Source organism: Oncorhynchus mykiss, chromosome 8, assembly GCF_057628025.1.
Source record: "Oncorhynchus mykiss isolate SJ-2025 chromosome 8, ASM5762802v1, whole genome shotgun sequence".
NCBI classification, from domain to species: Eukaryota; Metazoa; Chordata; class Actinopteri; order Salmoniformes; family Salmonidae; genus Oncorhynchus; species Oncorhynchus mykiss.
In genome coordinates this window covers 31399647-31427291 of record NC_143029.1, presented here as the reverse complement: position 1 = coordinate 31427291, position 27645 = coordinate 31399647, and the positions used below count along the sequence as shown (strand labels likewise).

The 27645-nt window shown below is 44.4% G+C and overlaps 1 protein-coding gene across 2 annotated transcripts in view; it reads right to left on the bottom strand.

Annotated features, from left to right (window-relative positions):
• Positions 1 to 2463: 2463 nt before the first annotated feature.
• tmem121ab (transmembrane protein 121Ab) overlaps positions 2464 to 27645 on the bottom strand; it is a 70208-nt gene continuing 45026 nt past the window's right edge. The window contains exons 1-2 of one of the 2 annotated variants that reach the window (XM_021612292.3): positions 12176 to 12284; positions 3154 to 6059 (exon numbers count right to left, since the gene is read on the bottom strand). In XM_021612292.3, the coding sequence (XP_021467967.3) occupies positions 4318 to 5283 (966 nt within the window). In that variant the 5' untranslated portion in view covers positions 5284 to 6059; positions 12176 to 12284 and the 3' untranslated portion in view covers positions 3154 to 4317. Of the gene's footprint in view, positions 6060 to 12175; positions 12285 to 27645 lie in introns of those variants that run through there. The other variant, XM_021612290.3, reaches the window with a different exon arrangement.

The following is a 27645-nucleotide window of genomic DNA, read 5'->3' as shown; positions in this document are numbered from 1 at the left end:
ATACCACTTCTTACTGATAAAACAATTATTGCCTTTGTTTGTTAATTAATCATTGTTTATACAACGGGCGGGTCTAATCCTGAATGTAGATTTGTTAAAATCGCATTCCAGCTGGTGTCTATTCCACAAGTTACCACAGGCTAAATCTATGACGTTAAAATGCCTATTTACTCTGTTCCATCTGACAGCGCAATCCACTGTCTCATCAGCCCAGCCAGGCAAGTTATAAACTTGATCTCCACTTTAAAAAGCATCTAGACATTATCTCACATTTCTTTTAGACTAACATTTAGTTTTCAACAACGAAGAGATTTGTATAAACCTTGCTGTCTGTTTCTCCGACATTTGCAACATTGTTTCGATATTCAAATTCGATCTCCAGCTGTCCCATAGTAATGAACGTGTCGGGGTCGGTAGTGTAGACAAGACAGACAGACAGGCATCGTATTTCAGCCAGTCGAAATCATGAATCAGCTGGCATCCTTTTTATGGATATACAAAGAAATGGAATTTGAAAAAAAGGTAAAAATGAAACAAAGTGCAGCTAGTTTGCAGCTTCAGTTTGAAGTTGGCTAGCTCCTTCCTGACGAGAGAGAACTTTTTATACGCCAGGAAAAATCGCTACTTATTAGCTCATTGTTATGGATGTATCAAAATGTCACTAGAAAACAGCTTAAACTGTTATTCTGTCTGCACTGTTTGACGTGACTGTAAATTAGCCGTAGATGGCTAGTTAGCAAGCAAGGGATAAGAACGGACGACTGATACAGAAAGATTAGAATTAAATGGGCATGGTCTAGTTATCTGAACAACCAAGTTTAGCTTTCTTAATGAACCAGAAAATCTAGAGTTATTTCTGGCTGTCTATTTTGATGTTAGCTGGCTAAGTCATTGAACCTGCTTTGTAGTATACTCCCGTGTTCTATTTTTATTTGTAAGTATTGTACAGTCACTGGCTAGTATCTCCACTTGCAAATAAAAGCCTCACTCTGGGCAAGAAAATATGCTCCACTGCATAAAATACCTCCACTGCTAGGGCGCCCTCTGTTGCAGTTGAAGAAATATATACATTGTAGTCTATTTGTTCATGTTTTGAGAATATATTTTGATGCATTTCATCCATAGCCACTTGTTAGGAACATTTGTCACATCATTCATTTAAAAGTGTTGTGTTTCTGCGAAACCCAGAGGCTGAGAAATTGGCGATTGAGCTAATCTGACAACCCGACCTCGAGAAAGGAACTAATCTTGAGTGATGAACTCCAGCGGTTTCTGCAAGGTTAGACGGAATGTCTGGGCAGAATTTTAGTAGTGTGCTTTGCATTTTGAGTGAAAGTTCATGAAGACAAAAGCCAAGCGGGCGCATGGAATTATTTCATTGGGATGGACATAACTGAAAGGTATGCAGATATTTGATCTGAAAGGTGGGTGAAATGTTTGCCTCAGTATACATTTCATTAATGTTAAAGTTATGTGTTGTGTCGCTCACGGGGATTCAAGCATTTTTTGATTGGTTTAGGCTCCAGAGAAAGGCATTGAAAATGAGAAATGGCTTCTGACTAGGCCTACAGGAAAAGGTGTGTTGGGTGAGGTGGTAAAGTCTTGATGTATTTTGAAAACTTTTCGGGGACAGTGTTGTTTATTTCCCTTGTGCGTGTGTTATTGCCCTGGTCAAAATATGTGCACTATAAAAAGAACAAGGCGTCATTTGGAATAACCCTCCCTTTCTCTCAATTTGTTGATGAGGTCTCTAGTGGCAAAAGTGTGAATGACATGTACCCACCAGAGGCAGAGCTCCAGTACCTGTATTTCCATATAGATGGGGCTCCTTCTCACACAGTGGGAAGTGGTATTGGGCTCAGGGCAGCTAGCGTGGCTGGCTAAGTGATTCAAGGGTTTGGGGCGTAGTAGAGCAGAGGATAGACCAGCCGCATGGAGATTGGAGAAACAGTCGAGTCAGCAAGGTTGGTCAACACCCACAACACCCGCACTACAGTAGCTCGCCTGAGTCCCCTTATCGCCTCTATGCACGCCGTCCTGAATTAATGTTCTCGAAATTGAATATTTCACCAAGTTATGGATGCAAAATAAATCACAGGTAGGTAGAGATAGAAAGTGCTTCACAAACCTTATTACATATGGAGGGAACACAGTTAATTTCCAGATGCACAGGCTCTGGTTGATTTGTGAATGAGTCTCGCCCTGCAAGAGTTCTCGCTAAGGTGAGCTCCTGCTAAGGCGGCTACAGGTAATTTATTCCTATTTCCAAGTTTGCCATTTACTTTCTCTCCCCTCTGACAAGATTTATTCAAACAATAATGGCAATCTGTGGTGGTGTTAACGTGGTGTTGTGTGTTATTGGAACAACTGTGCCCTGAGCTGGAGACACACTGAGAGCAAGGCGAAGATGTAACAAACCCACATTTATACCTTCTAGTAAGCTGAATGATCTTCACAACAGTATTTCTGTTCGTATCCTCTTTAATCTTAAAGCAATAGTGTAAAGTTGAAAGGGCACTGCTCATTTTCAAAGAATGGAAAAAAGAGAATTGTCATTCTTCCATTTGCTGTCGTCAGGTGCTGCCTTTCTTTCCTTTCCGTAGGTTAAAGGGCACAGTCACTGAGTTCCAGTCAGTTATTGTTGATGGGGTCAAAGGGCCCTGAGGATTCTCCATTGTGTCTTGGAGTGCTGTTACCTGTGGTTGACCTGTGCATGGATCATTCCGGTTACATAATAGTACATTGTTCACGTGGCTGAACTCTCTCTGTAATGCCAGGGTTGGCCCATGTAACAATGTTTCCATGGCAACATCAGAGTTCACATAGCGTTTGAAGTGTGATTTGACAGGGGCCATGGAAGAGTTCAGACAATAGGAGAAAATAGAAAAATATGTAAGTGCTATTTGGAAAAAGTGCATTCAATGGAATTGTTAATTTGTCTTATTTTTTTTTTACATCGGTTTTCTTTAGAAAAACTGAAAAGAGAATGAATCAATTTTCTTGTAGACAAAAGTACATTTTGGATCCTTTTTAACCTGGCTCCTTAAAAGGTTACATTCCTCTTCTGTATAATGCTGAGTACTACAGCACGTCCTCGGTTATGTAGCCTCCAAGTCAGAGACTGTGGGTTAAGAGAAAGACAAATCTCTCACATTCTTTGGACACTTTTATTAAAACATTACTTGCCTCCAACATAACGTTTTTTGTAAAGAATGTACATAATAATAATATTAATCATATGAATAATACTTTAACACTCACTTCATCAGTTAAGTAGAAATAGTTTGCAGTTCTCAGGTTGGATTGTACATTTATATTTCAACGTTTGTCAACGAGGCCAGGTCTGCACTTCTCTGCATTTTTTGACTTCAAGGCTGTACAGTAAGGGAAATCAGCACAATCTTTCTCCCTTCTGTTTTTCTGACATGAACACATCTCTTCTCCCCTTTGTTGTTTCTTTCACACCCACTTTTGTTAAGCCACACGCTTACAGTACATGAAAATACAGTTTCACACGCTCCCCCCCCCCCCCCCCCCCCCATCCGCCCACACACACAGAGAGTTGGCTGCCTTGAGTGGAGTGTATAGTGCTGAGCTCTGGTGCTTTTATCAGACATTTGGTCATAAAACATCACACTGACAGAGGCAGCAGGCTCCTTTCTCAGCAGAACTAAGCAGAGGCTGAATTTTACTCTTCTATTGCCACCCATCCCCCCACCGCGGCTCAAACAAACCTTCTTATTGACCCTTTCTCCTTCCCGTTCTCTCCATCCTCTCTTTCTCCACTCCAACTGAAGTGCTTCTTCAGAGCGAGGGGTGTACCTCCGTTTCTAAGGACAACAAAGAATAAAAGCCACGCAATGGACGGTCGAAAAGGGGCATTTGAAAAAAATCCCATATATATTCAGGGAGGAACACATTTTCCAATTTACTGTTACACAACATACGTACATCACTGAGCTGCAGAATATGGAGATTGTCCGATATTATTAATAAAGTTTTAAAACGGTTAATTTAAAAACACAATTCGATACACAATTCAATAAAAACCATGTCAGTTCCTTCTTGTCAGAATCAAGAAGGTGAATCTTTCTCCTTCTCCAACAGACAGTCTAGGCTATAAATATCCCTCTAGTTGTTATATCCACAGTTGTTCACAGTTGTATGACAGGAAGAACAATACAATCCTGTCTTGAAACCCATTTCTCTCTTAACACCAACATCTCCACGGCTGGATAGATAGAACAAGTCCAGCCAGAACTTAGGGTTTTGGTTAGTCACTGATCACAACAGTGGAGTGACTCATGTGTCTGGCGGTCATGTGTCTATGTCGCGAGCTGGCGAGGGTTCGTGGGGCAGGTTGGTGGAGTTGGGCAGGGTCTGCGAGTGCGATGTGTGGGGCGCATGTCCATGGCACACCGAGTTCTGCTGCAGCTCCAACGCCATGGTGTTCTGCGGATGGGGGAACTCCTTCACTTGACGCCGGTACTCCAGGAACGTGGACGCCTTCGTAGCGATCGCCACCACGTTCTTGCCCACGAAGATGGTTGAGACTCTACTGTCCTGGAACAGGACCATGTTGACCCCACGGATCAGGATGGTGACCACGTTGATGGTGACTAGGCTAAGGATGGGATAGAGCATCATCTTCTGGGGCGACACGTGCTCCCCTTGCATGGAGATCTCACTGAGCGAGACGCAGGGCAGGATGAGGAGGAGGATGTAGCAGTAGAAAAACATCAGTCCCTCGGCCCAGATTGGCAGGCCGGTCCGCTGAGGCTCCCACAGGTTGGCCTGGATGTCCAGAAGATCCAGAAGATCTAGAGCCACCCAGAAGAGCCTCCCCCGCATGTCCTCCTTCTTCCTGAAGGTCCTCACGTACTCCATGTTGTCCAGAGCCACTAGAACCAAGTAAAGCCCTGGGACGCACACAGACAGTAACAGAGTCAAGGCTTTCCGGGCCACAGTCTCCAGAGACTTCCTATCTGCCTTGCAGTTCTGGAAGACGAAGTAGAGCTTGATCTCCAGCACAAATATGTAGAGGAACCAGAGGATCATGGCGTAGCCGCGGCGGGCCGTGCGTACCTCGGCGCCCACCCACACGGCCACGTAGCGCAGCACGATGAGGAAGCAGATGTCCCCGACCAGCACGATGATGCACACGCCGATCTTCCTGGGCCCCTGGTTCTGCTCCACCAGGTAGGCGTCCATGAAGGCCATGCTGGTCATGATGACGATGGTGGTCAGGCACACGTGGCGTTTGTCCGGAGGTGGCAACACCATGGCGAGGACTGGACCCGACCGCCTGCTGGCCCTCACCTCCAGTTCACGGTGTCCGAGTTTAGAAAAATAATGGGTTCCTGTGGGAACACCAGTGAGTCATACAGTTAATCTATTGAGAGTCAGTCCAGTGAGTAAAAACAGTGAAGTCGTGGGGGAGGGGGGGTGTGTCAGTCTTTGCAGGGCTGCTGGTAGGTCATTTCTCAGGCCATGCGAACACAGGAACATCATCTCATCACTCAGCGCAGTTCCATTGATCCCCCCCTGCTAGTAAAGCAGGCGCCACTGTGAGGTGCTATATGGCTGACGGTCCATGACTGATACTGGGATGCTAATCCACACACTGAGGGGGAGTGGAAGATACACAGAGGGGTGTGTGAGGGGCATGTATAGCACACAGAGTGCAATATGAGGCTCTATGGGGTAGAGAAAAGCAGTGTGTTTGTGCAGCTCAGTCCCTCAGTGCGTGTGGAGGCTGAGAGAGATTCTGTTATTCAGTGTGTGGCGGAATCACCCTGTGGGGCAGCACTGGCGAAGCTGGTGCAGTGTGTGTGGCTCTGTCCAGTGGTGCAGTGTATGTGTTTGTGAATGTGAAAGTGAAAGAGGATTCTGCAGTGGCCAGATCCCCAGTAGCCATAAATCACAGAGACAAGGGAGGGGGAGGTCAGTGGCCCGTTGGGCCCCGCGACCAACGGCAACTTTCCCGGAGGGAGGCTCTCACACTGGGCCAGAGACACAACATCCTCTCGCCTAACGCCACGTGCCGGCTTCGCCACTGCCTGGGAGAGAGAGTGAAAGGTAGAGAGGGGGATGGGGAAAGGGAGAAAGAAAGATAACTGTCAGTATAACTGGGCTATATAATGCAGCGCTCATTACCAAAGACAGCAGGCTGTCCACAAGCTAGAAGCCAGGAAGTGTGTCAGTATGGTTAAGATGTGGTCTTGTTTGTTACAGTGTAGGGAGGGAGGAAGATGCTGCACCACTCAGGATAATTTTAGACCGTATGTCATTGCTATCTCACTGTGTAATAGGGAGTGCCTGAAGACCATGTTAAAATAACTTAGAATGGCAGGTAGGGGAGACTGGGGGAAATTGTAACAGGGGGCAAGTGTAACACAAGCTAGAGTGATAAAACTCACACGGTACATACCCAGAATTTTCATCACTCTGTTGGCCAAACATTGACATGAATGACAGGTGTCAATTTTGTTGTCTCTTGCTAGGCATATGAGGTTTTGTCATGGCTGTTGGGTTGGGGGCAATTATACAGTGCCTTCGGAAAGTATTCAGACCCCTTGACTTTTTCCACATTTTGTTACGTTACAGCCTTGTTCTAAAATTGATAAAAGAAAGACATTATTTATGGAAGTATTCAGACCCTTTGCCATGAGACTCGAAAATAAGCTCAGGTGCGTCCTGTTTCCATTGCTCATCCTCAAGATGTTTCTACAACTTGATTGGAGTACACCTGTGGTAAATTCAATTGATTGGACATGATTTGGAAAGGCACACACCTGTCTATATAAGGTCCAACAGTTGACAGTGCATGTCAGAGCAAAAACCAAGCCATGAGGTCAAAGGAATTGTCCGTACAGCACCGAGACAGGATTGTGTTGAGGCACAGATCTGGAGAAGGGTACGAAAAAATATCTGCAGTATTGAAGGTCCCCAAGAACACAGTGGCCTCCATCATTCTTAAATTAAAAAGTTTGGAACTACCAAGACTCTTAGAGCCTCCAAACAATCGGGGGAGAAGGGCCTTGGTCAGGGAGATGACCAAGAACCCGATGGTCATTCCGACAGAACTCTAGAGTTTCTCTGTGGAGACGGGAGAACATTCCAGTGAAAGGCGCGTGACAGCTCGCTTGGAGTTTGGCAAAAGGCACCTAAAGACTCTCAGACCATGAGAAACAAGATTCTCTGGTCTGATGAAACCAAGATTGAACTCTTTGGCCTGAATGCCAAGTGTCACGTCAGGAGGAAACCTGGCACCATCCCTACGGCGAAGCATGGTGGTGGCAGCATCATGCTGTGGGGATGTCAGGATATATGCAAAGATGAACGGAGCAAAGTACAGAGAGATCCTTGATGAAAACCTGCTACAGAGCACTCAGGATCTCAGACTAGGGTGAACGTATACCTTCCAACAGGACAACGACCCTAAGCACACGGCCAAGTCAACGCAGGAGTGGCTTCGGGACAAGTCTCTGAATGTCCCTGAGAGGCCCAGCCAGAGCCTGATCGAACCTCTCTGGAGAGACCTGAAAATAGCTGTGTCGCAACGCTCCCCATCTAATCTGACAGAGCTTGAGAGGATCTGCAGAGAAGAATGGGAGAACTCCCCAAATACAGGTGTGCCAGGCTTGTAGCGTCATACCCAAGAAGACTCAATGCTGTAATCGCTGCCAAAGGTGCTTCCACAAAGTACTGAGTAAAGGGTCTGAATACTTAGGTAAATGTAATATTTCAGTTGGCTTTTTATTAAAACATTTGCAATAAATTCTAAAAACTGTTTTTTGCTTTGTCATTATGGGATACTGTGTGTAGATTGAGGGGAAAACATATTTTTTTAAATAACATTTTAAATAAGGCTAGCATATGTGGAAAGAGTCAAGGGGTCTGAATACGTTCTGAAGGCACTGTACATGAATTATCCAAATAATAACTTTAAATAGCCTTGGGGTCCTGTAGAGTGACAAAGAAGTTGTAAACACATATCATCTGGGCACCATCAGAGAATTCAGATGTTTTCAGAGGAACTGAATGACCATGCAAAATAATGGGTGTTACTATAAATATTGGTTTCGTACAAAGACATACTCATATTTCTTACACAATCATTACGTGTCTATGATAATAGACAATTCAATATTTTTTAGTTGCTACATTTGAACCCAGCTACTGCAGCTACCCCTGGCACCAGGGCAAATGTAGCAGACTTCCGGACTTTTCTGATTCAAATCAATACTGTGAGCTGACCGTCTTATGTATAGACATAGAAATGGTATGAATGATTAGGAGACAGATGTACGTTTATTTATATATATATAACAAAAAGTTACTAGACTTGTTCAAGTGGTCTCTGAGCAAAAGAGTAAAATACAAAAACGGTCAAAATTGCCCTCAGTCGCCCCTATCATATTGTGATAAAAGATGATAGCTCGTACTACAATAACTTCAGAACTGTTTGGACCTTTGCTCCATTTACTCCTAGATCATTCACAGGATCTGCATTAATCCCAAGTGATCAGAAGTGGGTACACAATATCATAGAATAGACTTCTCAATACACACTTTCACAAGTTAAATAGACAGGATATGTCTCTGTCCAATAGGCCTCCATAGAAAGGAGAGAACGTATTTTCTCAATAAAAACAGACGTCTCAATGCCAGTCAATAACGTTAGAACATTCAGCCGTCCTGCAGAGTGTTACTTAATATATCAATAATGCATCAAGCTTTCCCTCTGATTCTGTTGAATGATGTTTGAAGGTGCGTGTGGTTTGACCTGCTTAGTATTCATATTGACATGCACGTTGAGCGCTATGACAGGTGAGGTCACAGGTGCACTCGTCAACCGTCTGCTCCGAAATTTACTGCACTTTGTAAAACAAAAATGATGCTGGGCGCCCAAACATTACCAGAATACGCCAGCCACTCGATCTTGCTCGCTTTATCCATAAATAACACACCAGCTTATAAATGTTAGAATGTAGAAGAAACGGAACTGGTTAATCGAGCAGAAGTGTCTTCTTCAATTTTAATTGGAGCGTCAGTCGTCACACGGTTACGTCCGACAGCCGTGACAGGTATACAAAATCGAGCACACAGCCATGCAATCTCCATAGACAAGCATTGGCAGTAGAATGGCCTTACTGAAGAGCTCAGTGACTTTCAACGTGGCACCGTCATAAGATGCCACCTTTCCAACAAGTCAGTTCGTCAAATTTCTGCCCTGCTACAGCTGTCCCGGTCAACTGTAAGTGCTGTTATTGTGAAGTGGAAATGTCTAGGAGCAACAACGGCTCAGCCGCGAAGTGGTAAGCTACACAATCTTACAGAATGGGACCGCCGAATGCTGAAACGCTTAGCGCGTAAAAGTAATCTGTCCTCGGTTGCAACACTCACTACCGAGTTCCAAACTGCCCCTGGAAGCAACATCAGCACATTAACTGTTCATTGGGAGCTTCATGAAATGGGTTTTCATGGCTGAGCAGCTGCACACAAGCTTAAGATCATCATGCGCAACGCCAAGCGTTGGTTGGAGGGGTGTAAAGCACGCTGCCATTGGACTGGAGCAGTGGAAACACGTTCTCTGGAGTGATGAATCACGCTTCACCATCTTGAAATCCGACGGATGAATCTGGGTTTGGCGGATACCAGGAGAACTCTACCTGCCCGAAAGTATAGTGTCAACTGCAAAGTTTGGTGGAGGAGGAATAATGGTCTGGGGCTATTTTTCATGGTTCGGGCTAGGCCCCTTAATTCCAGTGAAGGGGAATCTTAACACTACAGTATACAATAACATTCTAGACGATTCTGCCCTTTCCTGTTTCAGCATGACAATGCCCCCGTGCACAAGGCGAGGTTCATAGAGAAATGGTTTGTTGAGTTCAGTGTGGAAGAACTTGACTGGCTTGCACAGAGCCCTGACCTCAACCCCATTGAACACCCTTGGGATGAATTGGAACGCTGACTGCGAGCCAGGCCTAATCGCCCAGCATCAGTCCCGGAACCTCAGTAATGTTCTTGTGCCTGAATGGAATTAAGTCCCTGCAGCAATGCTCTAATATCTAGTGGAAAGCCTTCCCAGAAGAGTGGAGGCTGTTATAGCAGCAAAGGGGGGACCAACTCCATATTAATGATATGAGATACTCGACGAGCAGGTGTCCATATACTTTTAGTCATGTATTGTATGTAGCATTTCAATTTCATGTACAGTGCAGCATTTAAAAATATATACCTGAACTACTCTTTAACAAAGTTGTTCAACATTGAAATGATTTGGTCAAGAAAATGAATAGAAGTGCATATACTGTACATATCCTACATTACGGCTTCCTATATCGCAACAAAGCATCCTTTACTCATGTTGCCAAACATACCCTCGTAAAACTTACCATCCTACCGATCCTCAACTTCGGTGATGTCATCTATAAAATAGCCTCCAACACTCTACTCAACAAACTGGATGCAGTATATCATAGTGCCATCTGTTTTGTCACCAAAGCCCCATACACTACCCACCATTGCGACCTGTACACTCTCGTTGGTTGGCCCTCGCTTCATACTCGTCGCCAAACCCACTGGCTACAGGTTATCTACAAGTCTCTGCTAGGTAAAGCCCCACCTTATCTCAGCTCACTGGTCACCATAGCAGCACCCACTCGTAGAACGCGCTCCAGCAGGTATATCTCACTCTTCACCCCCAAAGCCAATTCCTCCTTTGGTCGTCTTTCCTTCCAGTTCTCTGCTGCCCATGACTGGAACGAATTGTAAAAAATCTCTGAAGCTGGAGACTCACATCTCCCTCACTAGCTTTAAGCACCAGCTGTCAGAGCAGTTTACAGATCACTGCACCTGTACTTAGCCTATCTGTAAACAGCCCATCTATCTACCTACCTCATCCCCATACTGGTATTTATTTTGCTCCTTTGCACCCCAGTATCTCTACCTGCACATTCATCTTCTGCCGATCTACCATTCCAGTGTTTAATTGCTATATTGTAATTACTTCACCACCACGGCCTATTTATTTCCTTAACTTACCTCATTTGCACTCACTGTATATAGACTTTTTGTTTTCTTTTGTTCTACTGTATTATTGACTGTATGTTTTGTTTATTCCATGTGTAACTCTGTGTTGTTGTATGTGTTGAATTGCTACGCTTTATCTTGGCCAGGTCGCAGTTGCAAATGAGAACTTGTTCTCAACTAGCCTACCTGGTTAAATAAAGGTGAAATAAAATAAATAAATAAATAAATACATTAAATACTCTTCCAATAACATACCCTCTTTGTTTGACACTGCAAGACAGAATATCTCAGCACTATATGTTGAGACTCAGAGCTGCGTTGGACACAAACGTAGATTGCCACTTGTGAGAGGAAGCTTCAAGCAAAGACCATCTGGTGATACAGGCAGTACTGCAGTTTCACTTCTGTTCAGGAGAAACACAAGGCCATGCTGCTATGTGCTTTTGAAAATCCAAATGTGTTAATGCTGGAGGGATGATCAACAAGCAGTATTAACCAACATTGATCTACAAATCATTAGGGACACAGTCAGACAAATGTGTGCATCCTGAAGCTGACTGTGTAACATGCATTGGCATGAAAGGATAAAGTGAACATTTTAAAAGAGACATTGCCCCTAAAAGAAATGGAATTATGAAACTCTGAAAATAATTTTGTTACTGTATGTACCTGGCCAAGAATATGTTAACACACTATATTGTGATGATAATTGCCTGTTGAATAGTAGGTCTTCAAGGCTGAAGCGATAGGTGTGGTTGGAGGTGTGTCCAACTCACAGGTGCCATCTTGAATTGGGCTGCAAGCCCAATGTTTGGGTGGTCAGTAGTTTCCACAGCCACAATGTCAAAATTGGCTATACAGTAAAAATGTATGAAAACAAAAATGTCCTTTTTGGTCTTAATTTAAGGTTAGGGTAAGGCATATGGTTAGCAGTGATAAGGGTTAGGTTTAAATCCGTATTTTAAGAAGATAAATTGTATAAATAGGCTGTGGTTACTAGCAACGACCAATTGTTTGAGGAGAGCCTTGTCACAATGCCTCGATTGTCTTGGCAATGCCAAGCACATTCACATAGAAAACCCCCCAACTAAATGTCCCTTCTCTGTCACGAATGTTGAACACAGGTATTTGAACTTACTCTGCCGATTGTCCGTGGTGTTGATTCTTCAGCTGGTCGAAATTGTAGACACAATATCCTCAGTATTATTAAACTGACTTTGTGTGTGGCAATCAAAATGTTTGCTCATGACCAAAGTACATGCACGCGATGCATGCATACTAACAGGCGCTTACATGGTTTTGCACCTGAGCCAACTGGCACTCTAAAAATGTTGAGCAGCTGAAGGACCAACCGGTAGAGGTAGTTCAAATGTAATTTTATTAAACATTCTGGCTTGTAAGGAAAATGTCCTCTATTTTGCAGTGCTTTGTTTCAGACTGTATATGTATCAAAGTCAGATTTTTTGGGGCAAAGGTGAGCCTAGCATTGTTTGCTAAAAATAGTGATTTTAGGCCACTTTTCTCTCATTCCAGACTGCTTTAGTGGAAAATAGACAGAGCTATCTATTTCCATTAGACCTATTGGATTTCTGTTGGATAATTTACTTTATATTTTCGTTTTTTTAATGTTTTTTAATTGGACCGAAGACCCAAAGCCTCAACCAGAGGTTCACGTAGGGCTCAGGTTTTTGATTTACATCTTCGGACAGTTGGCTCTGACAGGACTATTCATTTGTTGAACCCCTATGATTTTCCAATCGATAGACTGATATTGCAAAGACCAAGTTCCCTAATCTTTCATTTCTGACAAGTTTGTGGTTTATGAAAGTAACTTTGCCTTGTGTCGAGCCCTATTTCTTGTTAGTTATTTTTGTTTGGAAGAAATCGATAGATACACATGGTAAGAGAATGAAAGGAATGTGGTAGGTTTTGGACAACACCGTGGATAGAAGAAGCCTTGTAAGGGCACTGTGCACCTCGTTTGTAATCCTATCGAGTGTTTGAATGTTTAATACCTATTATGTAGAACAGGGCCAAAGTGAGAGATTAAATTCATAAAATGTTGATTAATTGACTGATTAGCTGAAGCCTGTGTGTCATTCTCATGCTATAAGGGACAGTGCGCCCATATATATATATCACATAATAGTTTAACTGACATTAATTATAAACTTTGTCAGAGATCTGTTTTCCTAATGAACGGATTAGCGTCTAAATGCTTGTGATAACATGAGCCCGGCTGGACGGTTTGGACCTCTTCAGGAATGAAATGGGGAGAACCGTGAGATGCCATCAATGTTTCAGTGCCACGTAGTGAAGCGAGAACCGGAAATTGTGATACATTTTGGCAGTAATGGATGATTGTTAATCTACTCTGTCACATTGTCTGCTAAACCGCCGTAGTCTGCAGAAACGTTGAGTGAGGCGTGTGTGGCAGCGCTTTGCATATCAATTCTATTAGCACATCCGTAATGTGTTGCTCTCATCCACTGTAGATCCATCTTGGGGTTTAGCATAGAGCTAGAATAAGTAGAATGGACATTCCAGGACAATGATCCATTATGTGGATTGGCAGCCATATTGGGTGTATTATTTAAAGCGTTTGATGAATTAACACCTATCACCTGAGGAATTGATATGCAATCAATTACAGTGCCTTCAGAAAGTATTCACGCCCCTTGACTTTTTCCACATTTTGTTGCGTTACAAATTAATTACAAATGAAAAGCTTAAATATCTTGAGTCAAGTATTCAACCCCTTTGTTAAGCCTAAATAAGTTCAACAGTAAACATTTGCTTAACAAGTCACATAATAAGTTGCATGGACTCACTGTGTGTGCAACAATTTAACATTGTTTTTAAATGACTACCTCATCTCTGTACCCCACACATATGTAAGGTTCCTCAGTCGAGCAGTGAATTTCAAACAGATTCAACCACAAAGACAAGGGAGCGTTTCCTTATGCCTTCCAAAGAAGGTCACCCTTTGGTAGATGGGTGAAAAAAATATCCCTTTGAGCATGCTGAAGTTATTAATTACAGGTTGGATGGTGTATCAATACGCCCAGTTACTACAAAGATACAGGCATCCTTCCTAACTCAGTGGCCGGAGTTCAATGGCTGTGATAGGAGAACGCTGAGGATGGATCAACAACATTGTAGTTACTCCACAATACTAACACAATTGACGGAGTGAAAAGAAGGGAGCCTGTACAGAATAAACATATTCCAGAACATGCATCCTGTTTGCAACAAGGCATTAAAGAAATATTGCAAAAAATGTGGAAAAGCAATACACTTTTTGTCCTGAATACAAAGTGTTATGTTTGGGGGCAAATCCAATACAACATATTACTCGGTACCACTCTCCATATTTTCAAGCATAGGGGTGGCTGCATCATATGATGGGTATGCTTGTAATCATTAAGGACTCAGAAGTTTTTCAGGATGGAAAAGAAACAGAATGGGGCTTAGGAAAGGCAAAATCCTAGAGGAGAACCTGTTTCAGTCTGATTTCCAAATTACAGAGAAAGACAGAGCTGTAATCACTGCCAAAGTTAAACATTTTTGCAATAAAAAAATAGTTCATTTTAATACTATCCAATTGGTAGTTACAGTCCTGCCCCATCGCTGCAACTCCCGTACGGACTCGGGAGAGGAGAAGGTCGAGAGCCGCGCATCCTCCGAAACACAACCCAGCCAAGCCGCACTGCTTCTTGACACAACGCCCGCTTAACCTGGAACCCAGCTTCACCAATGTGTTGGAGGAAACGTACATCTGGCAACCGTGTCTGCGAGAATTGTGCCCGGCCCGCCACAGGACTCGCTAGTGCACGATTGGACAGGAACATCCCTGCCGGCCAAACCCTCCTCTAACCCGGACGACGCTCGGCCAATTATGCACCACCCCATTGGTCTCCCGGTCGAGGCCAGCTAAGACAGAGCCTGGACTCAAACCAGGATATCTAGTGGCACAGCTAGCACTGCGATGCAGTGAATTAGACCACTGCAGGACTCGGGAGGCCCTTCTACAAAGTATTGACTTCGGGGTGTAAACTCTAAATTTCATTTTCAATTAATGTGCAAAAAAAATGGGGAATTATGTGTTGATGGGTGAGAAACAACAATGCAATCCATCTTGAATTCAGGCTGTAACACAACAAAATGTGGAATAAGTCAACGGGTATGAATACTTTGAGGGCACTGTATCTCTATAATTATCACATCATCTCTCAGAATGCTTTGTTCTTCATGCAACAACAATACTATGGAGGAACACTATCTATTTTACCCATTCTATTTACACTGAGGAAAACATTCCGCGATGCTGGCCCATGTTGAGGCCAATGCTTTCCACAGTTGTGCTTGGGTGGTGGACTATTCTTGATACACACGGTAAACTGTTGAGCGTGTGAAATCCAGCAGCGTTGCAGTTCTGGACACATTCAAACCCGCACACCTGGCACCTAGTACTATATAGTACTGTTCAAAGTCACCTAAATCTTTTGTCTTAGCCATTCACCCTCTGAATGGCACACATACACAATCCATGTCTCAGTTCTCTTAAGGCTTAAACATCCATCTATAACATGTCTCCTCATCTACACGAATTGAAGTGGATTTATTAACAAGTGACATCAATAAGTGACCATAGCTTTCACCTGGTCAGTCTGTCATTGCAAGAGCAGGTGTCCCTAATGTTTTGTACACTCAGTGTACATGGCAGCCACAGCCTTGTTATCTTGTTGTCGTTCTGGACATCCAGGGTCCTATCTAGACACTTCCTCAGGCCCAGCTATGTATCACACCAGTGACAGAGGTCGGGGCAGACAGTGGGAGTAAAGCACCAATTTGTTTCTTTGCCAACTGCTCTAAAACACCACTGCCTGGAGAAGGGAAGACAGGACAGGTGTAACAGGTGATGAGGGAGAAGAAGACGACAGAAAGGTTGCAGAGCTTTAATAGTTAGCTATCTAGGTTTATCCAACACGGGACTTCAGGGGTTTAGAAAAGGATTTACAGGTAGCTTATTTGAGGTATTTTTACATTTTCATTTCAGGTTTTTGCTTTGTTGTTGGATGAGTGTGTTTTCCATTTGCACTTTTCATTACACTTGATTGTTTGGCGTATACCGTATGTTAGCTTTGTGCCCAAGGGCATTCAAGTCTTTGAAAACTACTAGTTTCCACAGAAGTAAATTTTTTCTTTCGTGAAGTTTGTTTGGTGAACTGTTGCCTTGAGATAGACATGCGTTTGTGGTGCCAGCACCTTAGAAACTCCCTCCCTCATGTCAAAGCTTTGAGCATCTGCCTCTTTACCTGTGGCTCGGTGTCTTCAAAAACGGCGTACTCATTTATCGGAGTCGTGATGTTTATGCTGTTGGGAAGATGTATGGTTATGCATTAAATAACTATCATAGTATGCAGCTTGGCTACAACCGTAAACCAGCTTCCTCCTCCCACTCAAAATACCCCAGGTCGAATATACAGAGTGTTTGTTTCAGTGTTTGATTTAATTCTGTGTTTTACTACTTTACTTGCTTCCATGTCAAAAACACTGCAGTGGGGGGGACAGCTTGGATCTGCAGTGACTGAGGAGCTGTTCTTTGGCTTGCAAGCCTCCCCCTTTTTCCTCCAAACATAACGATGGTCATTACGCCCAAACAATTATATTTTTGTTTCATCAGACCAGAGGACATTTCTCCAAAAAGTACAATCTTTGTCCCCATGTGCAGTTGCAAACCGTAGTCTGGCTTTTTTTTATGACGGTTTTGGAGCAGTGGCTTCTTCCTTGCTAAGCGGCCTTTAAACTTATTTCGACATAGGACACGTTTGTGGATATTTATAATTTTGTATGACAGCTGTGTGGTCCCATGGTGTTTATACTTGCATATTATTGTTTGTACAGATGAGCGTGGTACCTTCAGGTGTTTGGAAATTGCTCCCAAAAATGAACCAGACTTGTGGAGGTCTAACATTTTTGGCTGATTTCTTTTGACTTTCCCATCATTTCAAGCAAAGAAGCACTGAGTTTGAAGGTAGGCCTTGAAATCCATCCACAGGTACACCTCCAATTAACTCAAATGATGTCAATTAGCCTATCAGATGCTTCTAAAGCCATGACATCATTTTCAGGAATTTTCCAAGCTGTTGAAAGAAAGTCAACTTAGTGTATGTAAACTTCTGACCCACTGGAATTGTGATACAGAGAATTATAAGTGAAATAATTGTCTGTAAACAGTTGTTGGAAAAATGACTTGTGTCATGCACAAAGTAGATGTCCTAACAGACTTGCCAAAACTATAGTTTGTTAACAAGAAATTAGTGGAGTGGTATAAAACTAGTGTTAATGACGCCAACCTCAGTGTATGTAAACTTCCAACTTCAACTGTATTTATGTCTCGCTGTTTTCATTAGTCTGCAAAATGAGATCCATATGTCGGCCTGGCTCTCCGCCATCGCTATCCCTCCCAGCAGGTGCTTTCTGATTCTGACGTCCTTTCGTGTTTGGGCTGAGCAGTGAACACTCTGCCAGTTTTGCTGATAGGTGGCAGATTGCCTAAGACCCTCCCAGTGGAACACAGAGGAACTTTGCACACAGCTCTCTCTCTTCCCTGTTAATGTCTTATTGAAGGGGAGGAGGATGCTGACAGGGTGGTTATCATTGGATCATGTCTCTCTCACATTCACGTCCATCACTTCCGATCACATGCTGGAACCACATGTTTTTTTTTACAGCAGTAAAGCATCATAGTCCAACCACCTTAGTATGTTTGTTATACCGCCTACTGGGGCTAGTCATAATAGGCCTGAGTAAGAGACCTGGGTTCAAATACTCTCTTTTGTTATCATTATTTCAGGCGTGTTTGTGTCAGTTGTTTTCTGAAAAAATGCAGTTTAATGCAGTTTAATTTGAGGCTTGGGCATTTTGCGCGAACACAATACCGTGCTCAGCTATTTAGGCACACCTTAAAACCCCATTCTTCTCTCGGTTGCTTTACATTATTAGTGTGGTACTGCGGTATAATTTGGCTATAATTGCTTGTGAGGTTGCGGTGGGGCGGAATACTGAGTAGGACAACCTTTTGAGTAAAGAGGCTCGTGGTGTTTGTAGCTGTGGCTGAGATTATTTTACCATCCATTACGGATGATTAAGGTTGATGTTCCCTCTCTAAAGCACTCTGTCATATTGTATGTTCAAAGAGCTTGAGTGTTTCAATGCACTCTCCTGTGATCAGGATTCCTGAAGCGTATTCAAGAGCTTTCCTTCAACGATTGTTGAAATAGGATCAAACGTAATCGCCCAATCGAATATATCGAACATGACATGCGTTGGACGTGCTAAAAAATACTTCTCTCTCTCTCTCTCTCTCTCTCTCTCACTCCCCTAGGTTACATTTATGTTTAAAGCCCCTCGGAAATCTCTCACTCCAACTCAATCTCAACAGTAAAAACCGGGGGCTTTTCAACTTGACAGACGTGTATTTTTCATTAAAATATTAGAAATGTGTGAAAAAACGTCACACGTGGCACATTCTCTACTCACGAAGCGAGGGGAAAGAATCACGGCGAATCACGACATTAAGAGTCATCATCAGACGGAAAGCCACAGACCTCTGACATCACATCCCTCCTGACAGTATAAGTCACTAATGCAGGGGAGGAACAAACAGTACTTGTAAGGGCCAAGGTCCTCATCCGTGTAGAGAGTGACACTGTCACTGTGTGGGAGTATTCATAAAGTCCTTCAAAGGAGAGGGGGATTTCAATCTCCTTTGGTACTTTTGTGACAGTCTGGTTGGAAAGGAGAGAAGAGGAGGATACTTGAAAAAGCTTTACATCAACATGTGAACCCACGTAACCCAGGGTAGACGCATATTCCAGTGTTGGCAGAGCTACCACCAGAACCCTTGTTAAATAAATAGTCCAAATAGCCCCCCCAAAAAACACACAAAAAAACGATTTGAAAGTGCCTTTCTATTGAAGTATCACATGGTATCTTTTAGTTTTACTGGTTAGGTAACATTGGGCCATTTTTTGCCAGGTGTTTATAGAGGGGGAACCTGCACCCCTCAGCATAGCAGCAAAAAAGGACGAAGAAATGAAGGATCGGTGCTTCACACAGCAACAGCAAATAAATATACTGTGGTTATAGTGGTTAGAAAAATACTGTAGTTATTCCAGTTCTTGGAAATGTCTTGTAATGATTCACATCCATCCTTCGTGTCTTAAACTGGTAACAAGCTACTGTATGTAATAAAGCAGCCTACCGCTTAAGTGGAATTCTCCCTCAGTGAGAGTTAGAAACATATTGATTTTGCCTGTGCAAAACATGGCACAGTTCTCTAATGATGATTTGGTGCTCTGATCACCTCAGGCTAGTAGTGATTTTTATCCACTGGTTATGCAGGGGAGATCCACTTAATCTTTGTGTCGATACTTCCCCCCCAACTTCCTCTTTGGATGTGCCTTGCCATTTCTCTCTCTCTCTCTCTCTCTCTCTCCTCTCTCTCTTTCTCTCTCTCTCTCTCCCTCCCCTTTCTCTCTATTTCTCTTTCCCTCCCCATTTCTCTCTCTTTCTCTCTCTCTCTTTCCCCCCTCTCCCTCACCCCTTTCTCTCTTACCTCTCTCTCTCTCTCTTTCTTTCAGACAGTTGCCATTTCTGCTCTTGCCGCACTACGGGAGTGGCGTCTAACTTCATTGTATTGATGTTGCATGGCATTCTTGGTATCATCACTGCCTCACGATATCGACAAAAATGACTCTCAAAAGACGGACACAATCCCAGAGACCTAGCACGATATAAAATAAAGCAGTAATGGATTTAAATGCTGTAATTATTATCTGTTTAAAAAATGTCCTTTTAAAAGTTGTGAGTTTTGTTGTTGCCCCCAGGCCAGACGACTCGCTGTAGTTCCTATCCCAGGTAAACACACACCACAAACACACAGTCTCCCTTCGCCCCTATGGCGTGCTTAAGACCAACGTGTAGTGAAGGGGAGAGAGCAGTCACTTTCATGCACCGGCGCAACGGTGTAGAGGAGTGGAAATAAAGGAGTGGAGAAGAAGATACTGAGGGAGAGCGAGAAGGAGGGAGGGAGAGATGAGGGAGAAGGAAAGAGAGGGAGAGATGAGGGCAAGAGAGGGAGAGATGAGGGAGAGGGAAAGAGTGGGAGAGATGAGGGAGAGGGAAAGAGAGGGAGAGATGAGGGAAAGAGAGGGAGAGATGAGGGAAAGAGAGGGAGAGATGAGGGAGAGATGAGGGAGAGATGAGGGAAATAGAGGGAGAGATGAGGGAGAATGAGAAGGAGGGAGGGAGAGATGAGGGAGAGGGAAAGAGAGGGAGAGATGAGGGAAAGAGAGGGAGAGATGAGGGAGAACGAGAAGGAGGGAGGGAGAGATGAGGGAGAGGGAAAGAGAGGGAGAGATGAGGGAAAGAGAGGGAGAGATGAGGGAGAATGAGAAGGAGGGAGGGAGAGATGAGGAGAGGGAAAGAGAGGGAGAGATGAGGGAGAGATGAGGGAGAATGAGAAGGAGAAGGAGGGAGGGAGAGAGAGATGAGGGAGAGGGAAAGAGAGGGAAAGAGAGGGAGAGATGAGGGAAAGAGAGGGAGAGATGAGGGAGAGATGAGGGAGAGGGAAAGAGAGGGAGAGATGAGGGAAAGAGAAGGAGAGATGAGGGAAAGAGAGGGAGAGATGAGGGAGAGGGAAAGAAAGGGAGAGATGAGGGAGAAATGAGGGAGAGGGAGAGGGAAAGAGAGAGAGAGATGAGAGAGAGATGAGGGAGAGGGAAAGAGAGGGAGAGATGAGGGAAAGAGAGGGAGAGATGAGAGAGGGAAAGAGAGGGAGAGATGGGGGAAAGAGAGGGAGAGATGAGGGAAAGAGGGGGAGAGGGAAAGAGAGGGAGAGATGAGGGAAAGAGAGGGAGAGATGAGGGAGAATGAGAAGGAGGGAGGGAGAGATGAGGGAGAGGGAAAGAGAGGGAGAGATGAGGGAAAGAGAGGGAGAGATGAGGGAGAACGAGAAGGAGGGAGGGAGAGATGAGGGAGAGGGAAAGAGAGGGAGAGATGAGGGAAAGAGAGGGAGAGATGAGGGAGAATGAGAAGGAGGGAGGGAGAGATGAGGAGAGGGAAAGAGAGGGAGTGATGAGGGAGAGATGAGGGAGAATGAGAAGGAGAAGGAGGGAGGGAGAGAGAGATGAGGGAGAGGGAAAGAGAGGGAGAGATGAGGGAAAGAGAGGGAGAGATGAGGGAGAGATGAGGGAGAGGGAAAGAGAGGGAGAGATGAGGGAGAGATGAGGGAAAGAGAAGGAGAGATGAGGGAAAGAGAGGGAGAGATGAGGGAGAGGGAAAGAAAGGGAGAGATATTTTTTTATTTTTTTTTATTTCACCTTTATTTAACCAGGTAGGCTAGTTGAGAACAAGTTCTCATTTGCAACTGCGACCTGGCCAAGATAAGGCATAGCAGTGTGAACAGACAACACAGAGTTACACATGGAGTAAACAATTAACAAGTCAATAACACAGTAGAAAAAAAGGGGAGTCTATATATACATTGTGTGCAAAAGGCATGAGGTAGGCAAATAATTACAATTATGCAGATTAACACTGGAGTGATAAATGATCAGATGGTTATGTACAGGTAGAGATATTGGTGTGCAAAAGAGCAGAAAAATAAAAATAAATAAATAAAAACAGTATGGGGATGAGGTAGGTGAAAATGGGTGGGCTATTTACCAATAGACTATGTACAGCTGCAGCGATCGGTTAGCTGCTCAGATAGCAGATGTTTGAAGTTGGTGAGGGAGATAAAAGTCTCCAACTTCAGCGATTTTTGCAATTCGTTCCAGTCACAGGCAGCAGAGAACTGGAACGAAAGGCGGCCAAATGAGGTGTTGGCTTTAGGGATGATCAGTGAGATACACCTGCTGGAGCGCGTGCTACGGATGGGTGTTGCCATCGTAACCAGTGAACTGAGATAAGGCGGAGCTTTACCTAGCATGGACTTGTAGATGACCTGGAGCCAGTGGGTCTGGCGACGAATATGTAGCGAGGGCCAGCCGACTAGAGCATACAAGTCGCAGTGGTGGGTGGTATAAGGTGCTTTAGTGACAAAACGGATGGCACTGTGATAAACTGCATCCAGTTTGCTGAGTAGAGTGTTGGAAGCAATTTTGTAGATGACGTCGCCGAAGTCGAGGATCGGTAGGATAGTCAGTTTTACTAGGGTAAGTTTGGCGGCGTGAGTGAAGGAGGCTTTGTTGCGGAATAGAAAGCCGACTCTTGATTTGATTTTCGATTGGAGATGTTTGATATGGGTCTGGAAGGAGAGTTTAGAGTCTAGCCAGACACCTAGGTACTTATAGATGTCCACATATTCAAGGTCGGAACCATCCAGGGTGGTGATGCTGGTCAGGCGTGCGGGTGCAGGCAGCGAACGGTTGAAAAGCATGCATTTTGTTTTACTAGCGTTTAAGAGCAGTTGGAGGCCACGGAAGGAGTGCTGTATGGCATTGAAGCTCGTTTGGAGGTTAGATAGCACAGTGTCCAAGGACGGGCCGGAAGTATATAGAATGGTGTCGTCTGCGTAGAGGTGGATCAGGGAATCGCCCGCAGCATGAGAAACATCATTGATATATACAGAGAAAAGAGTCGGCCCGAGAATTGAACCCTGTGGCACCCCCATAGAGACTGCCAGAGGACCGGACAGCATGCCCTCCGATTTGACACACTGAACTCTGTCTGCAAAGTAATTGGTGAACCAGGCAAGGCAGTCATCCGAAAAACCGAGGCTACTGAGTCTGCCGATAAGAATACGGTGATTGACAGAGTCGAAAGCCTTGGCAAGGTCTATGAAGACGGCTGCACAGTACTGTCTTTTATCGATGGCGGTTATGATATCGTTTAGTACCTTGAGCGTGGCTGAGGTACACCCGTGACCGGCTCGGAAACCAGATTGCACAGCGGAGAAGGTACGGTGGGATTCAAGATGGTCAGTGACCTGTTTGTTGACTTGGCTTTCGAAGACCTTAGATAGGCAGGGCAGGATGGATATAGGTCTGTAACAGTTTGGGTCCAGGGTGTCGCCCCCTTTGAAGAGGGGGATGACTGCGGCAGCTTTCCAATCCTTGGGGATCTCAGACGATATGAAAGAGAGGTTGAACAGGCTGGTAATAGGGGTTGCGACAATGGCGGCGGATAGTTTCAGGAATAGAGGGTCCAGATTGTCCAGCCCAGCTGATTTGTACGGGTCCAGGTTTTGCAGCTCTTTCAGGACATCTGCTATCTGGATTTGGGTAAAGGAGAACCTGGAGAGGCTTGGGCGAGTAGCTGCGGGGGGGGGGGAGCTGTTGTCCGAGGTTGGAGTAGCCAGGCGGAAGGCATGGCCAGCCGTTGAGAAATGCTTGTTGAAGTTTTCGATAATCATGGATTTATCGGTGGTGACCATGTTACCTAGTCTCAGTGCAGTGGGCAGCTGGGAGGAGGTGCTCTTGTTCTCCATGGACTTCACAGTGTCCCAGAACTTTTTGGAGTTGGAGCTACAGGATGCAAACTTCTGCCTGAAGAAGTTGGCTTTAGCTTTCCTGACTGACTGTGTGTATTGGTTCCTGACTTCCCTGAACAGTTGCATATCGCGGGGACTATTCGATGTTAGGAGAAATGAGGGAGAGGGAAAGAGAGGGAAAGAGAGGGAAAGAGAGAGAGAGATGAGAGAGAGATGAGGGAGAGGGAAAGAGAGGGAGAGATGAGGGAAAGAGAGGGAGAGATGAGAGAGGGAAAGAGAGGGAGAGATGGGGGGAAAGAGAGGGAGAGATGAGGGAAATAGGGGGAAAGAGAGGGAAAGAGAGGGAGAGATGAGGGAAAGAGAGGGAGAGATGAGGGAGAATGAGAAGGAGGGAGGGAGAGATGAGGGAGAGGGAAAGAGAGGGAAAGATGAGGGAAAGAGAGGGAGAGATGAGGGAGAGGGAAAGAGAGGGAGAGATGAGGGAGAGATGAGGGAAAGAGAGGGAGAGCGAAACAGAGGGGGGAGGGAGAACCATACAGAGAAAGGAGGGAACTACCATGAAAGGGGAGAGGCGCCAATACAGAGAAAACGAGCGAGGAAATCTCTCAAACTGATTGAGTGCCAGCCAGACACACAGGGAGAATCATCTAAAGCACAGGTATAATGAACCAGACTATGTAGCAGTCCCAGGAAGCGTTCTAAAGGAGAACATAATGAATTAACTTTTTTTTTTTAGAGACTTCCGCAGAGACCCACAAATGAGGCAGTGTGGATATGTCAGACAGGTCTTCCAACCCCTTTTGTGTGATTCATAATAATATTTTGGATGTTGTCTTGCGAATAACTCCAAAACAGGAGTTTTGATGAAATGACACTCAACTGTCGCTCTCTCGCTCCCCACAGCGACACCTGCTCTGTACGATAATGAAATGGAAAGCAATATTTCACTCAGGTTTAGAGATTCCTGTTCACACCACGACAAGACACCACCACACGTTGACTTCCATAGCAACCGGTTTCCGGCGAGGAATGAGCGAAAGAAAGAATGAAGTAAAAGTTTGTGAAGGTGTGTTGTATGTGTGTCATACAATTCATATGTACCCATGGGAACTGCATCCCCAAACATGTTATTTTAAGACAATGCAAATATATCTACACTCTTAGAAAAAGGGGTTATTTGAGGGTTTTTCTCTTTTTGGAAGACGAGACTTCTTTGTAAGGCAACGGGTTCTACCTAGACCATTAATCATTCTAAGAACAGTTGATGATTCTTTGAAAGCCAAGAAGGAATCTACATAGAGCCCTTCTGCATCTGAATAAACTTTTTGGCTATTTTGTATATTTATACCCTCATATGACCAATATATTTGACATACAGTGTATTCGGAAATTATTTCGCCCCATTGACTTTTCCCCATTTTGTTACGTTACAGACATATTCTAAAATGGATTAAATTAAAAGTTTTCCTCATCAATCTACAGACAATACCTTATAATGACAGAACAGGTTTTTCATAAATGCTTGCAAATTTATAAGTAAAAACAATAAAATGCTGTATTTATATACGTTTTCAGACCTTTTGCTTTGAGACTCGATATTGAGCTCAGGTGTGTCCTGTTTCCATTGATCATTCTTGAGATGTTTCTACAACTTGATTTTAGTCCACCTGTGGTAAATTCAATTGATTGGACATGATTTGGAAAGGCACACACCTGTCTATATAAGGTCCCACAGTTGACAGTGCATGTCAAAGCAAAAATCAAGCCTTGAGGTCAAAGGAATTGTCCGTAGAGCGCAGAGACAGGATTGTGTCGAGGCACAGATCTGGGGAAGGGTACCAAAACATTTTTGCAGCATTGAAGGTCCCCAAGAACACAGTGTCTTCCATCATTCTTAAATGGAAGAAATTTGGAACCACCAAGACTCTTCCTAGAGCTGGCCAAACTGAGGAATTGGGGGAGAAAGGCCTTGGTTAGGGAGGTGGCCAAGAACCCGATGATCACTCTGATAGAGCTCCAGAGTTCATCTGTGGAGATGGGAGAACCTTCCAGAAGGACAACCATCTCTGCAGACAGAAGCCACTCCTCAGTAAAATGCACGACAGCCCGCTAGGAGTTTGCCAAAAGGCACCTGAAGACTCTCAGACCATGAAAAATAAGATTCTCTGGTCTGATGAAGCCAAGATTGAACTCTTTGGCCTGAATGCCAAGCGTCATGTCTGGAGGAAACCTGGCACCATCCCTACGGTGAAGCATGGGGGTGGCAGCATCATGCTGTGGGGCTGTTTTTCAGCAGCAGGGACTGGGAGACTAGTCAGGATCGAGGCAAAGATGAACAGAGCAAAGTACAGAGATCCTTGATTAAAATCTGCTCCAGAGCGCTCAGGACCTCAAACTGTGGTGAACATACACCTTTCAACAGGACAACATCCCTAAGCACACAGCCAAGACAATGCAGGAGTGGCTTCGGGATTAGTCTCTGAATGTCCTTGAGTGGCCCATCCAGAGCCCAGACTTGAACCCGATCGATCATCTCTGGAGAAACCCCAAAATAGCTGTGCATCGACACTCCCCATCCAACCTGACAGAGCTTGAGAGGATCTGCAGTGAAGAATGGGAGAAACTCCCCAAATACAGATGTGCCAAGCTTGTAGCAGAGATATTCACAAGTCTTTGAGGTAAAGTCCAAGTCAAGTCTCAAGTATTTTAGTGCCAAGTCTAAGTCAAGTCCCTTTTGGCAATGGCTTTCTTCCTGCTGTTGCATGTTACAATGTATTGTACCTAACAATCAGACTCTCCTTCAATTGAGCTTTATCTTCATGTGGTTTGAGGACATCATGATCAAGCCAGAACAGGCAGAGGGACGGGTCCAGAAGTGCAGCCATTATGTATTACATTGTCATCAAATGGACGTTTTGTTGCCTGTTCATCCGAGTGCTCCATTCTGACATTCACAAACACCCCCTGGAATCGGCGTTTGAGTGACTACTGCAGTGCTTTTACTTGACTGACTAGGTGACGACTTGTGCTCAGTATACTTTGCAGATGATAGTTGAGTGACAGTACACAAGGAAGGGCAGCACTGAGTCACCACTTTCTCCCCCCGAGTAAAGTCGGTGGCCTGGACAAAAAGGGTCCAAAATGTCCACTAGATCCAATAGCTGTCTCCATACCCTTGGTGATAAGCAGAGCTCCTTGTGTCCTTGGGCCTCAAGTAGAGTATTGAGGCTTTGTTGATTCAGATTGGTGACTGCTTTAACAAGCTGGAGGATGGAATTCCATCTGGTAGACACAACAGCAGGGATACTACGATTGGCTCCGAACTCAGCTTCACATGCTTCTTTCAGACCACAGGTAGTATGTAGTAAGCTGCAAAGTTTAGTTACCTTAGCCATCACACAGTTTATGTTTTTTGTTTCCTTTAGTCCATCTCTAAATCACAGTTGTAATGAATGGGCAAAGCACTTTAAGCACTGTTGCCCGCAGTTGGTTTAGATAGCTTCTACATCAGCAATGTACTCTTCACCAAATTATTCCCATAGGCTTCCCATCTTCCCATCATCATCATCGCTTGCTTTGGGGAAACAAACTGTGAAGGCCCTTTCATGTTTGCAGCGTTATCACATATGATATCATCTAATTGATGTTTTATGGCAAAATGATCGCAGATTATTTCAAATGTGTCACTGATTCTTTCCCCAGTGTGTGACCCGGTGAATCTATCACAGCTCAACAGAACTGACTCCAGTCGGGGTGTTTTTTTTCTCTTCCATGGGCCATGTAATGGGCCGTTACTCTCATGGTCCTGTCAGTCCATATATCTACAGTGACAGACACTGATTCTGTCTGTTCTAGGGCACTTTTGATTGTAGCCTCTATGTTCAGTGTTAAGTCATGCAGGCGCCTGGTCAACGTGGGCCTATTTACTGGTCTATATTTGTCATCTACCACTGACATGAAATGCCTAAAGTGAGGGTTGTCCACTAAGGACATAGGCAGGTTGCAGGAAATGATCAGGTCTTGCAGTGGTAGCCTCTGTTATGGCCTTCTGCCTGGGGGGGGGGGGGGCTGTACACATGGACACCTGTGGTGGCCAAGAATGAGTC